The sequence below is a fragment of the Salmo trutta genome, chromosome 1, assembly GCF_901001165.1.
Source record: "Salmo trutta chromosome 1, fSalTru1.1, whole genome shotgun sequence".
Lineage (NCBI taxonomy): Eukaryota > Metazoa > Chordata > Actinopteri > Salmoniformes > Salmonidae > Salmo > Salmo trutta.
In genome coordinates, this window is record NC_042957.1 from 49,977,788 (window position 1) to 49,991,607 (window position 13,820).

Consider the following 13,820-nt stretch of genomic DNA (forward strand, 5'->3'; position numbering starts at 1 on the left):
AAAATGTATCACAAAAAAATCATGGTGGTAGACATTATTTTAAAATTCTCATTTGCTAAAATGTTATTGCTTAGTAATTACAATACATTTGTTTCTTTGTTAATTATAATCCCAGCGAATTACCAATTGTGATGAATTACTTGAAGGAAGCACCAAAAGGAGTATGCATTTTGACCACACCATTCCCTAGTGAATACCAAGGACATACCAGCTGGAACAACACATCTTTAAAGGGCCATTGCAGTCAAAAATAACAGTCGTTTTCAGTTTTCCCCTCCCCTGTCAGACCACTCCCAGACTGTCCTATCAAAAGTATTGCTTGAGATATTGCTGTTTGCTAATCTTTGCTAAGAAGCTGTGTATGTTTCTTTTTGACATTACTGTGATTGAAAACAATCACAGTAAGGTACTTAATGGTTACCCAAAAGTAATTTCATATTGAGATATACTGTAAATGGCTGCATTGGACCTTCAAAGCAACTCTTGAGCACGGGGTATGCTCAAATCTGCATAATTCACAGTATTTGTATGCAAGAGCATTAAGCCTCCTTCTCAACTGGTTAAGAGGCTGCTTTGGGAGGTCAAGCTTTAATTCCTGTTCAGCTGAATAATTTCCCACTTAGATGTGCTTAATGTGCTGTTGTCATTATTACAAAAATACTATTTTTTTGTATTGCATAATAGCACACACCAAGCCAACTGTGTGTAATTACGAGCTGGTTGTGAGTGTTTCTCGTAGGCTACAAGGTATGAGTAATTATGTTTTCAAAATCTCGTTGGAAGTAAAAACAGAGCAAAATGTTAGGAAGATTGGAGACTGAACTCTACAAACAGATTTATACATCTAAGGCTAATGGTATGGATGATTTAGATCATGAGAGCCCGTACGGATTACTGAATATCAATATCATGTCACCCTAGATGTAAACACTCACAGGGCAGACAGACACGCATACATGCATTGACGAAAGCACACACAACACAAATCTATTTTACCAATACATTGAAATGTAATATAGGTGGATGAGAGACCCCGTTTCCATAGGGGCTGCTTTATCAAGCTGCTGTACCTGGTCATCCAAAAGGGTTTACTTTAGAAAAGCATAAAGCATAGCCATATTCCCTAACGTTGCAACTTGATCTCACAACCAAACAATTCATATATCACCCTTTTCTGAGTTCACAAGTTCAAAGCCCTTGAAGACAAGCACTCCCAACACGTTAGTAAGAACAATCCAAGAGAGCTGTATTGAGCTACTGTTCCCAATAAGCTACCAGTCAAAGTTGCCATAATGGTGCATTTATGGAAAACTTTGCACCACATTAATAGCTGATGAGTTCCAGCCGTAGTGCTGTAGTCTGGGTCCAGCAGGGGCTTGACTGATTGACAATACTGCTTGAGGTTTTTCGTTTATCACACCAGCTGATAATAAACAGTGGTTGTTAAGCCTTGCTCCAGTACGGACGGTAGTGTGTAAAACCCAATGCACCTCTTCTGCAGTGAAGTGTGAACATTCAATTAAATGTGGAGGAGGAGCCTTTGTGAGAGGGGGAAAGGGAAGGGTTGAACTGAGAGAGAGAGAGAGAGAGAGAGAGGGAGAGAGAGAGATATCCAGGCAGAATATCAATGTGCAACGGAGGAGAGGGAGGAGAGAGCGAGCTCAGACTATGGAGCAGATATTAGCATGAGCATCATTGTTTTTCTGTTGAGGGTAGCAGAACACAACAAACATAAACAGGACATTTGAACAACGGATATATAGTTTACCAGTAATCCTGGTAAGTAAAAATCACCCTAAATACATCTACTTCTAATTTGCATGATGTGTCTACATTCATACACAAACACCTTCAAATATTTATATAGCAATTCTTCTAAAGGTTTCACATGCATTTACCATGTACCATATTCTGTTGTGAGGAGGTGCATAACAGCCGACCACTGGAATGTGGGATGCTAGATGGAAATGAACTACTCTTACGGTTGCAATGAGAATGTGCTTCAGAAGTTTGGTTACATGTTGTCTGTGTCTTCACCTTCATTTTGTTTAATTACATTTGTTCATTATTAACATATTTATTCCACTGATCTATCCTCACCGGACAGTTTATTAGGTACACCCATCTGGTTCCGGGTTGGACCCCCGTTGCCTCCAGAACAGCCTGAATTATTTGGGGAATTCTACAAGGTGTCAGGAACGTTCCACAGGGATGTTGGTCCATGCTGATGCGATGGCATCACGCAGTTGCTGCAGATGGGCCAGCAGTACATTCATGCTGTGAACAGCCCATTCCATCTCATCCCAAATATGCTCTATAGGGTTGAGCTCTGGGGACTGAGCAGGCCACTCAAGTAAACTGGACTCGCTGTCATGTTCCAAGCGACGTATTTCCACTCCTCAATTGTCCTGTGTTGGTGATCACTATCCACTGGAGCTGCTTCTTCTTGTTTTTAGCTGAGTGGAACCCAGTGTGGTCGTCTGCTGCAATAGCCCATCCGTGACAAGGAAAAGCAGAAAATCGTATGTTTATTTTATATCCCGTCATTTACCCTCCTCTTATTTTCCATCACTGCTGTAATTCCACACAAAACCATCATTATGACTCAAGACGAGAGACAATTTCTGCATCCTCTCCAACTGTTGTTTCACACAAGATAAGGGATTAGATTGATAGCTCTTCTAGCTCGTCCTCTCTGCCTGCCTCTCAGGCTGGCTGTCATGCTGCTCTTCCTGTCAGCCAGCTCAAATGACATATATGTCAAGATTGTTTCCCCCTGGGAGTTCGGCTTGCTGAGGGTGAGGAGAGTCTGGGCTCTAACTCTTGACAACAGGAGTGATGAGACGCCTCTTGGAAATGGAATATAGACAGTAGCGGTAAAGCTAAAGTGGTAGGCTAGAGAGCATTGATTTAAATACCAGAACTACTTACTTATTGTCTCATACAACTCCATTGAGGATAACTCAGAGTTTATTTTAAATAATTTGGTGTATTTCACATAACCACCCTTCCTCTTTTGGTAATCGGCCATTAGCCACAGAGGTATGTTGACAGTTTACTTTTCATAATTATTCAAGGTCACATATTGGCAATATGTGAGGAACAGTAGGCGAAGGCAGCCTACTGATTACAAATGTGATGTTGTATTAGGAAAATCTACGTTTTTATTATTGGGTATATTCAATTTAATCCTGTTCTCCAAAAGCCTAATTTAGATTAAAAAGGTACAATACTGTACATGTTGTTGTGGTACCACAGCGTCAGCAAAGTAGAACGTGATGTAAAATTCTTTTTTTGTTGTTGTATTTGATTATTGAAGATTTTAGGTATGTTTGTGACGTGTTTGGATGTGCTCGTTCCGCTATGTTTGCTTCTTTGTGTTTTTGTTCCCAGGTTGAGTCAGTGTTTGCCACTGTGATTGTCATCTCCCAGATACTCCAATTAGATTTAATATGGAGTCTGTTAAGAGATTTAATAGGAGGTAGAAAGACAGTGTTTTTGAGAGAGACTGTTTCTCATTCCTATGAGCCAGAAAGCATTCAGTGAATGAGACATTTTAAAAGGGGTTTACTGTATGCTATGGTACTGCTCCAAGGCCTATGGGAGAAATATGTAAGAAGAGTCAACCATAGTAGTACAGCGCCCCTGGAGCAAATTAGGGCACATCGACAGATTTTTCACCTTGTCGGCTCAGGTATTCCAACCAGCAACCTTTCGGTTACTGGCCCAACGTGCTAACCGCTAGGCTACGTCAAATACCTGACTTTCAGCTGATGTAATAATAATTTGACAGTGATTTGACAAAATATTACTTTTAAGGCTTTCGTGATCCCTATCTTAACCCAGAGATCAAGCCAATGGCATGCAATTTAAAGGGTGGGAAAGGCGGGATGCTGCTCACTGACAAATCACCAGATGTACTTTCATATCGCCCTTAATATGGTATGACTTATGAATGATTTGGGAAGAATCTAAGTAGTTTGTTTTAAGAAGATATGAATGTGCTATAAAGCCTTTACAGTTGTCATTATTTTAAAGTGGGACTTGAATCCTCTGTCACAAATATGTAAAACTGTAATAACAATAACGTCATATCAGATCAATCATGACAGCAGATGTTAGCTTGGCAACCGACTTAGCAGTCATGTCACAAACCTAATAGGATCCCTAGCCAATTAGTTGGCCGAAACAATACTCTGTCATGGCAATTTAAAGTTGGTTACAGCAGCTGTTGTTTTGACATCTGACTTGTCATGTTCATGGTACGGTAGAGATCAGTCAGTCCTGTACTGGATCAGGTCCAGTTTCGTTATGAGGAGCGATGGGTCTGGCGCAGGCTGATAGAGATCTATAAGGTGGAAGTATATAGCGGTACAGCTCTGCTTTGAGAAATGTGTGTTTTCTAAGAGCTGTCAAATTTATGCCAGACAAGTACAATCCAAGCCAACAGATTTATTGTAACCTATTTGTCCTGTGGTTTAATGGTATAACTGATAACACATCTCTGATAACAAGTAGGTTTTAGACCTCAGTGGAGGTAGAGCAAACTAGCTTAACTGAACCATACACAATAACTGTAAAATCTACAACACCATCAATGTTTTACTCCTTTTACGATAGATCCCGATAGTGATATACTATGTCTCAGAGAATTTTCTTTGAAAAAATATCAATTACAGTGAGTGAAATGGTGGATTGCACAAGCAGCTTCTGCTATATTTTGGAGGATGAGCCATTCTTTGTCCAGAGTGGCACTTACAGCAAGTGCCAATTTACCAACACTCATCGTTGGTCCAACATGAACATTGAAAAGGAAAAATAGAGTGAGAACGGTCCAATGATGTCAGTATACATGGTACTCATATATAGACTGATTTAATATCTGCATGGTGTTAGGAAGTACAGTATGTATTTTTATTTCTAGTTTAGTTCACATATAAGATAATGACTGCAGAACTGTAGATTCAAACACGCCTCTACTGTATAGGCCTACCTGAAGCTTTCATACAGTACAATGTAATCACTCTCATAGTAACAAATCCATTTCTGCATCATCTGTCATGGTTTCATCTGAATCTGCATTTTAATAATATTAGTGACTGTGTATGTGTGTCATGTCATTTCAACCATTTCCATTAAAACGTGGGCACCATTGAAACGTTATTGAGGCACACTCCAAAGCCATTGTGCTGGCAGGCCTACTGTAATCAGATGTGATCTGATATGCGGATTTCATCAGTATGTAAAACTTGTTTCCCAGACTCGTTTTGTTTTTTTTGCCCTAGCACTACATAGCTGATTCAAATAATCAAAGCTTAATGATGACTTGATTATATCAGCATCTCTCCCTACTCACTTTTTAATAGGCCTTGCTGCTGGTATGGCTTAGCAGCCAATGGATGTGTGCATCTTCATGCCATGAGGATGAATGCAAGAGGCTAACCAGGTCACTTTGAGTGGGAAGGCTATAGAAAAGACACAAGTGGAGTGGACAGGTCCCTTGGGTAGTCTGAGCATGCATCGGCTCCCTGTTATGAAAATACATGGTTGTCCTTTGTTTTTTTTATCCTCACAGTTGGAACACAATCCACCATTCTTGTAAAATAAATCATCCAAAAGGAAATAGTTGCTCAGATTTGCACAATGTAGGGATTCAGGACATGAGACATAATAGAAATTGATGTGTTGTGAGAAATATTTAACGAACTTTCCTCCCTATCCTCGTGGTTTGAACATTTGAATTAATTGGTTTTAAAACATTTCTGAGTTCATACGTTCATAAATGATCAGTCTTGTGTTCCCTAAAGTCCCCGTGGCCCCATTGCAGTCATAATTCAGCAGCATTAACCACATCATGTACTTCTCTCGTTCTCTTCCAGAACTTCTAAAGTACTCCCAAAATGTCAGACCTGGAAGACTTCAGCAAAACAGCAGGGCACTGGAACACGTCGGACAGCTACCAGCTGAATCCCACCAGTGTGATCGTGCCCGTAGTGTTCTCGCTCATATTCTTGCTGGGGACCATTGGGAACAGTCTGGTCCTGGCCGTCCTCCTCCGCAGCGGTCAGGTGGGATACAACACCACCAACCTGTTCATCCTCAACCTCAGCGTGGCCGACTTCTTCTTCATCATCTTCTGCGTGCCTTTCCAAGCCACCATCTACTCCCTGGAGGGCTGGGTGTTCGGCTCCTTCATGTGCAAGGTGGTCCACTTCTTCATCAACCTCACCATGTACGCCAGCAGCTTCACGCTTGCCGCCGTCTCGGTCGACAGGTATGTACGCTGTAGCTCTTGTTCGCTAATGTCTCATTTTACATAAACATTTGAAAACATTGAAATACTCTATACAAATGTTTCTACATGTATACAAATTCCATGAGAAGATCTTTATTCTCGTTTTGGGTTAACTACTTCTTTATGGCTCATAACGAGGAGCTGATAGGAATAGACTTCATTTGTGAAATATTTTGTCATTTTTATTCGGTTGAGTTCTAACCGAAAGCACAGAGACATAACCTGTGCAGCAGCTCTAAAGGTCGGTGCCAATTATAGTACGGAGTTCTATTGCCAAGGTCACTATTTCCCTCACCTCATTAAAGTCCAGCACACTTCCTCTCTATACAAGCGCCCAATGCTCTCTCTACAGAGGAGGACGGACGCTCATTTAGCAAAGCACACGGCAGTAACCTATACTGTAGTCATCCATTGGTTGTTATTACAAAACAGCCTTGACATTTTCACAGAGCATAGGGAGATAGGGAGAATGCTGATCAGGCATTTCTTTTTTGGCAACCCTATTGGTCACGTTAATTGAAACCCAGTATTCATGTGATCAAGGGAAGGGCATTTTATCTGCATTAAAATGTGGAAATGAAAGAGTAGGTAAAAAACCACTAATGTGTTATCCCTACATGAAATTGACATATTCTTCTTTCCTGCATAAATGGATGCCTTTGATTCTGCAGGGCCGTCGCTATGCTCAGCCCGGTGAAAATAGCTGGTCTTTTTTATCCTACATTAAATAAGGGAGCAGAAACCCTGGTGTTGTTTACCTTTTGGAGGGGGACATTCATTTGATAGATGTCCTCTATGTGAAAAATGAGCGTCCACTCAGGCTACAGCTGAGACCTAGAATACCCAGCAGCAATTATTTCACTGCCAGGTTGTGATGAGCAATATACACACACTGATTGCCCTTTCATGAGTTCCATTTGCAGCACCAATGTGCCTCTTGTCTATTAACCCCCAGAAGCAAGCGCTCATAATATTTGTATGTCTTTGTGCAAGCAACACAACAGTAAAAACAATTAATTCCATTTAGAAGGTGGAGTATAATGAAATCCCAGTTGACTTGCAATTACACATATAAAGCAAACAACATACGATGAGTGTACAAAACATTAGGAACACCTGCTCTTTCCATGACATAGACTGACTAGGTGAATCCAGGTGAAAGCTATGATCCCTTATTGATGTCACCTGTTAACTCCACTTCAATCAGTGTAGATGTAGGGGAGGAGGCAGGTTAAAGAAGGATTTTAAGCCTAGAGACAATTGAGATGTGGATTGTGTATGTGTGCCATTCAGAGAGTGAATGGGCAAGATAAAAGATTTAAGTGTCTTTGAATGGGGTATGGTAGTAGGTGCCAGGTGCCTTTGTGTCAAGAACTGCAATGCTGCTGGGTTTTTCATGCCCAACAGTTTCCCGTGTGTATCAAGAATGGTCCACCACCCAAAGGACATCCAGCCATCTTAACACAACTGTGGGGAGGATTGGAGTCAACACGGGCCAGCATCCCTTTGGAACGCTTTCGAAACCTTATAGAGTCCATGTCCCGAAGAATTGAGGTTATTCTGAGGGCAAAATGGTGGGTGGGGTAAAACTCAATATTAGGAAGGTGTTACTTCATGTTTTGTACACTCAGTGTACATTGATTCATGGCATTATGGTTTAATAGAATATGTAACTAAGTCTTTCTGTTTGGTCTAGGTATCTGGCCATTCGCTACCCTCTTCGCTCTAGAGAGTTGAGAACGCCCTGTAATGCCGTGGTTGCCATGGTAGTCATCTGGGGACTATCATTGATCTTCGCAGGACCGTATTTGAGCTACTACGACCTCATAGATTACGCCAACAGTAACGTTTGTGTTCCAGGTTGGGAGGAGTACAACCGCAAGGTGCTGGACACGTGTACCTTTGTGTTTGGTTATGTGATCCCTGTGCTCATCGTGAGCCTGTCCTACACCAGAACCATCAAGTACCTGTGGACTGCTGTGGACCCTCTGGACGGGATGTCAGAGTCCAAGAGGGCTAAGCGCAAAGTCACCAAAATGATCATCATCGTCACAGTGCTCTTCTGCTTATGCTGGCTGCCCTATCATGTGGTGATCCTATGCTATCTGTACGGAGACTTCCCCTTCAACCAGACCACATACGCATTCAGGATCCTCTCTCACTGCATGGCCTACGCCAACTCCTGCCTCAACCCCATTGTGTACGCCTTGGTGTCCAAGCACTTTCGCAAAGGCTTCAAGAAGGTGTTCAGCTGCATTCTCAGTAAGAACGGCAGGAACAAAGTGCATGTGGTACATGTGGCCAACACAGTGCCTGGGTTCCAGGCGGGGTCCACAGAAGTGTCACAAATTAATGAGGACAATGTACGACAAAATGACTGTGAGATGAGCAGCCGGCCCATCGCCGAGCCGAGGGAAGCAACTATAAGCCGTTTCCAGAAACAGCCTTGAATGATGAGGCCAATGGTAAAGGACTTTGCAGATTTCCTTATCACAAAGACTTTGTATTCCAACCTCAAAGGGAAACTCAATGATGACAGTATCTCGGTTTTTGAGATGGTGACAACTGAGAATTTGATGAGAGGGTAAAGAGAGCATGATCCTTAAAAAAACAAACATGAGAATGGTTGAAATATAGAATTATAAATTAGAATACTAGTCATTTAATTTATGGGTTGCACCTATGTTTCATCACAATATTGGTTTGAACATTTGTTTTAGAACTGATGCCGACTGAGCATTCTACTCTATGCATTATCAATGAGCGCTGAGGAGATATCATCAAGTGCATTACAATGGCTTGGAAATACAATTACACTTAAAATGAGGCAAATAATTAGTAGGAAAACCTTTTGTCATCATTTTGATGTCATCAGATGGACTTGCAGAATAACGTTAGCTAGCAAGCTAAGATTGAGTGGAGATCACCGGTTTTTAGCTAGCTAAGTTTAGCATTGCTAGCTATTTTTGACAAACTTTGCTAGCTAATAACAACATTACCCTCTGTCTAAAGTACATTTTATGAAATGATAATGATGGCATAGTTGTGTCCTACTAAATATTTGCCTACCTTAGCAACGTCATTGTAATTTAGATGAAGCAGTCATTTCCCTCCGTTCAGAATGAATGGGTTTATTCTCAAGAGGGCGGCTTGAGAATGCTCATAACAATGCCATGGTGCAACCTATGAATAGGATCTCTATAGGTTCAAATGTATTCGGCTGGTGGTGTTATCTTTTTGCTTTGCACATATTTGTATTTTTCGCATGTTTCTCTCTGATGTTTACTGCACTCAGTCACTTAAGAGTTGTGTTGCTGTTGTAAATTCCATGCTGCTAACTATATTATCCTTTATGTCCTCTATTCACTTGTATTATCTAATCTGTCTGTTAAACTCTATGAAGTCAGCTTTCTCTTTTCTCTGTTTGCTTTCTTCACTTTCCTAGTTTCCCCTTTTCTAGTCGAGTCTCCTTAAAAGCTTGTATACTACCTCACTGCTGTGTTAAACTACCCTGCCTCTCATGTCCTTACCCTCCCTCTCATTTAGAAATTCCAAGAAATGCAATTTTCCACCAGCAGGACTGATTTTCCTGCAAAAGGCCAGAATAGAAAAGCATATATTTTATATTTAGAACTCTCCTTTATACCCGGCAATTTTGTCAAAATGCAATGTGCTTTTTGTGTTATTTGTTTTCGCCTTTGTGACACTTCCTTATGTCTGTACTTTATGTACTTCTCTAACTTGTTTATGTGTATTGGATGAGATTATGTATTTGGTTAAATATTGGCTAAACATTTTAGAAGTGGATGTAAATATCAATGATCAAATAAAATGTTTTATGTTGCGGTATTTAATGCTATTATTGGTAACATATCAAACCCTAATCCTGGTTTCATCTGCACAACCCGGTTCAACCCTAAACCTAGACACACCCCTATGTAGTATTTATGAAAGGTACATTCATGTAAAGTAGCTATTCATAAGCAATTCGTTTAAACTAAGATGACCAAATATTGTGTGTTCAGAACATTCAAGCTCTAACAGACCATGCTTTAAAAGCTCAATTGGTTCAGCTTATTAACAATTTTCCCCATGAAACAAATAGCTCACAACATCATGCGTATCTTAGCCCAAATACTGTAGATTTTCAACGTCTCTAACTCTCAGTATGACTAATTAAAAGCAAACTCCGCCTGGGGGAATAGCAATTGCTTTCATGGGAATTGCTTTTATCCCTATATGGGATTTCAGTCCCTACATCAATATTCATAAGTACAGTATTGAGACGTTTAGAAAAGCAATAAGGAGTTCTAACAGTCACATTATAGCTCCTTGTGTTCCTTGCTATGCTAGGTTTGGCAACGTGCACATTACCCATCTAAAAGCCAGGATGGAGTATGTATCCTTCTCTTGTTCACCCATTAATAATATGAGGATACACATGACACACACTTCACATTAGAAATGCTTTGTGTGTTTGTTTTAAGAACCTTCATTAGTAAAAGGTAGTAGGACAATAACGCTCTAAGGGGTCAGTATCACACATCATGTATTCTGAAGGTTGGAAAATATAATGAGCTAATCCGATCTCAATAGAAGACAGCAACTATTATCATGCCAAGAGTAAAATGAATTTACAATGCAAGACGCGAGGAGCCTCAATTAGCTAAATCCCACTTCAGGTATACTGTACGGCTAATAAAATGACTATCATACTAACAGTCACAGGTTCAGTCTCACCCAATTCTTATGAAGCATTTTCTAAGAGCTTTCTAGTCAGGCTCACCATCCTACACATTTTATAATTGTCTCTCCAAATGGTGGTTCGATACATCCACCTTCTCCATTGATCCTATTCTTTCGATGGCAGGCAATAATTTCCCATGTTTCATTCACTGGCATTACAATGAGTACAGACAGTAAATATAATTATTGAACTACGGGCTCTCTGTTTGCACTGATATGATCATAGAAAGGCATTGTTTGTCTTGTGATGTTTTGAGGATTTTTCAATGACGCTCTATAAGGCTCAGTACTTGTTTCTGAATTGTCGTGGCAACCAATCAATAAGCCTGCAGCCTCCCTTGTCCTCATGAGCGCTTACCCTCATCTGTTTCACACCTTGTAGTGTTACATCCTTGAACGCATCTGACCACGTTTGTACATTGAATAAATATGAAACTGTGTGAAGATAGAGCACACAGTGCTGTGCTTGCACACAAAAGAGGATTATTTTTCTCCATTAAAGCCAGTTAAGGTTGCTGAGGGGAGGACGGCTCATAGTAAAGGCAGGAATGGAGTCATTGGAATGGTATCAACCACATGGAAACCACATCTGATACCATTCCATTGACTCCACTCTAGCCATTATTATGAGCCGTCCTCCCCTCAGCAGCCTCCACTGATTTAGGCCTACCTGTTCTTGGCAGATTGTTTCTTTTCCTCTAGGAAGTAACTCATACTGTAGTAGAATATCAAGGAAAGCAGCAAGAGAGAGTGAGAGAGCAAGAAAGGGGAGAAAAAGGGAGCCCCCAGAGATCCTTGCATCTCTGGAATTTGACCTGGGAGAGAGGCAGCATTTGCATACAGGAGTTGCCTCTGCTTCACTTTGAAGGAGCTCCTGATTGAAGAATAAAGCTTGTAAAGAAGAAAGCCAAATGTAATTATCATGCATAGACATCCCAGAATGACTCTGGCCAATGTGTGCTACACGAAAGCAACGTTATGCATAAACAGCATGATTATGACTCATCAGTGTATCTCTCATCATGGTGGGAGTGCATTCCTTAATGTAATCCCGCTGTAAGGCATTTCAGTTTGAAATGTAGCTTGTCACACCCAAAACCCAAAGCAAGCAATTAAGGCTGGGATGAAAGCTTTTATTTTGGCACACAGTAATTGACTGTAACATCTGCCAAGTGTGCAGTGGTGGTACAAGATTTTAAGTTAAATAGAGAGTGGTTCGTCTCTACGGATTCGTCCCTGAGATGTGTTCTCTGACTCGTTCACTGTTAGGATAACTCTATTGTGCATAAGAATTCCTCCGTCCCAGAATGACGCAGCTCAGACACAATGTCCTCGATTTGTATACAGACAAAAGACAGAGATTCAAATCCATGTCCACGCACCGGCTGAGCCAAGAATCAAAGTGCCTTACTGTTTGACATTGTACCACTTCAATCTGTGGGCAGTTGATACAACTGCAATGAGTTATCTTTCAAAGACAACTTCATTGGTATCCTAAAATGTCCATTATCCTTCAATATTACCAAACTTAGAAGCAGGATAATGAAAAAGTTGTGACAAACAAATGAAATGTCTTCCAACAAACTGGCAAAATGTCTGTGCTTTAATTGTATGACCGTGTTTTATTGCCTTGCAGTAGAGCTTGAACATTCTCTTCCAGCAGGTCAATACTCCATCTAATTGTCTTTTTAATTGAAAAATACGTCATTGTCTCTCACCACAGAGTTACTAACTCCTCAAGACCCTTATTGCAGCACTTCCGTGGACTGACAGATTTGAAAAGTTTTTATATCAGGCTACCCTTATTGCTTTAAGCCTCAGACACTTTTTTCTTGAAGAACAATTTAGTGGTTAGTGATTAATGGTTTCATTTGTATGGTTTCAGGCTTGTACTGAATTGAATCTGTTCTTATGTAACAGTCTCTCCTCTCTCATGAGCATTACAAACTTTATTAAGCTTGGGTGATAAAGTGTGGGCCAACTGGGTGGATTACAAACATACCCTAAGTTTATATAGGGAATATGCTGTTAGATTAGATGGCATTGAATGTGCCATGATTAACTCTTGAAAGAAGACGTGAAATACGTATTAATGTGTTGTAATTACTGATGATCCAAGGAAAAGTCATAGAGGTGAGTGGACAAACCATAACCTCCATTTCCCCCAGAACCCATCTGCAGTGTAGACACTTCCTGTGAAGATGATCACAGCAGAGCAGAAAGTCTAGAGGAGTGGAGTGATGCTGACCTTGATGCTGTTTAAACCCCTCCGTTCCCGAAATCTGTGGGTGTCAAGCAGCAGTAATCGTGATCTATGAGACTTCAGCATCTGGTTGCTATGACTCAGGATAGAATTAACTCTAAGAACAACTTGGAACATAAATAGACGACGTTTGAAAAAAACTTACCCCAGTTCCTTCTTAGCACGATATAGACTGTTCTTTTTAAAGCTTTTTTGCTTGATATGGATCTAAGAAAGTAAGGCAGAACAGAATAGACACACACACGCATGCACAGACACACACACTTTAATTCTCTAAAATAAGGGACTTAATCATTTCCAACAATCAGCATGCAGTTAGCAAGCTCCCTCACTGCTTTTGATATATCCTATATCTGGTATATGATAGTTTATAGCGGTCTCCACTTGGTCATTTTGTACATATGTATACATTCGATTTTCTGTAACTACTACATGTGTCTGTCTCATTGATATCAAATTATTAGAGGTTTGCAAGTTGTTTTTTGAAATAGGTCACTGTAATTATATCTACGACCA

General features: G+C 40.5%; 1 protein-coding gene across 2 annotated transcripts; it reads left to right on the forward strand.

Moving 5' to 3' along the window:
* Nucleotides 1–1,655: 1,655 nt before the first annotated feature.
* LOC115198540 (galanin receptor type 2-like) lies at nt 1,656–10,144 on the forward strand. Of its 2 annotated transcripts, none has more exons than XM_029760543.1 (3): nt 1,656–1,779; nt 5,880–6,274; nt 7,992–10,144. In XM_029760543.1, exons 2-3 carry the CDS (start codon nt 5,901–5,903, stop codon nt 8,743–8,745), a joined length of 1,128 nt encoding a protein of 375 aa, XP_029616403.1. In that variant the 5' UTR covers nt 1,656–1,779; nt 5,880–5,900; the 3' UTR covers nt 8,746–10,144. The 2 variants fall into 2 exon arrangements, with proteins under 2 accessions (XP_029616403.1, XP_029616413.1); XM_029760553.1 differs by lacking the exon at nt 1,656–1,779 and adding an exon at nt 2,498–2,522.
* The last annotated feature ends 3,676 nt before the right edge of the window (nt 10,145–13,820 follow it).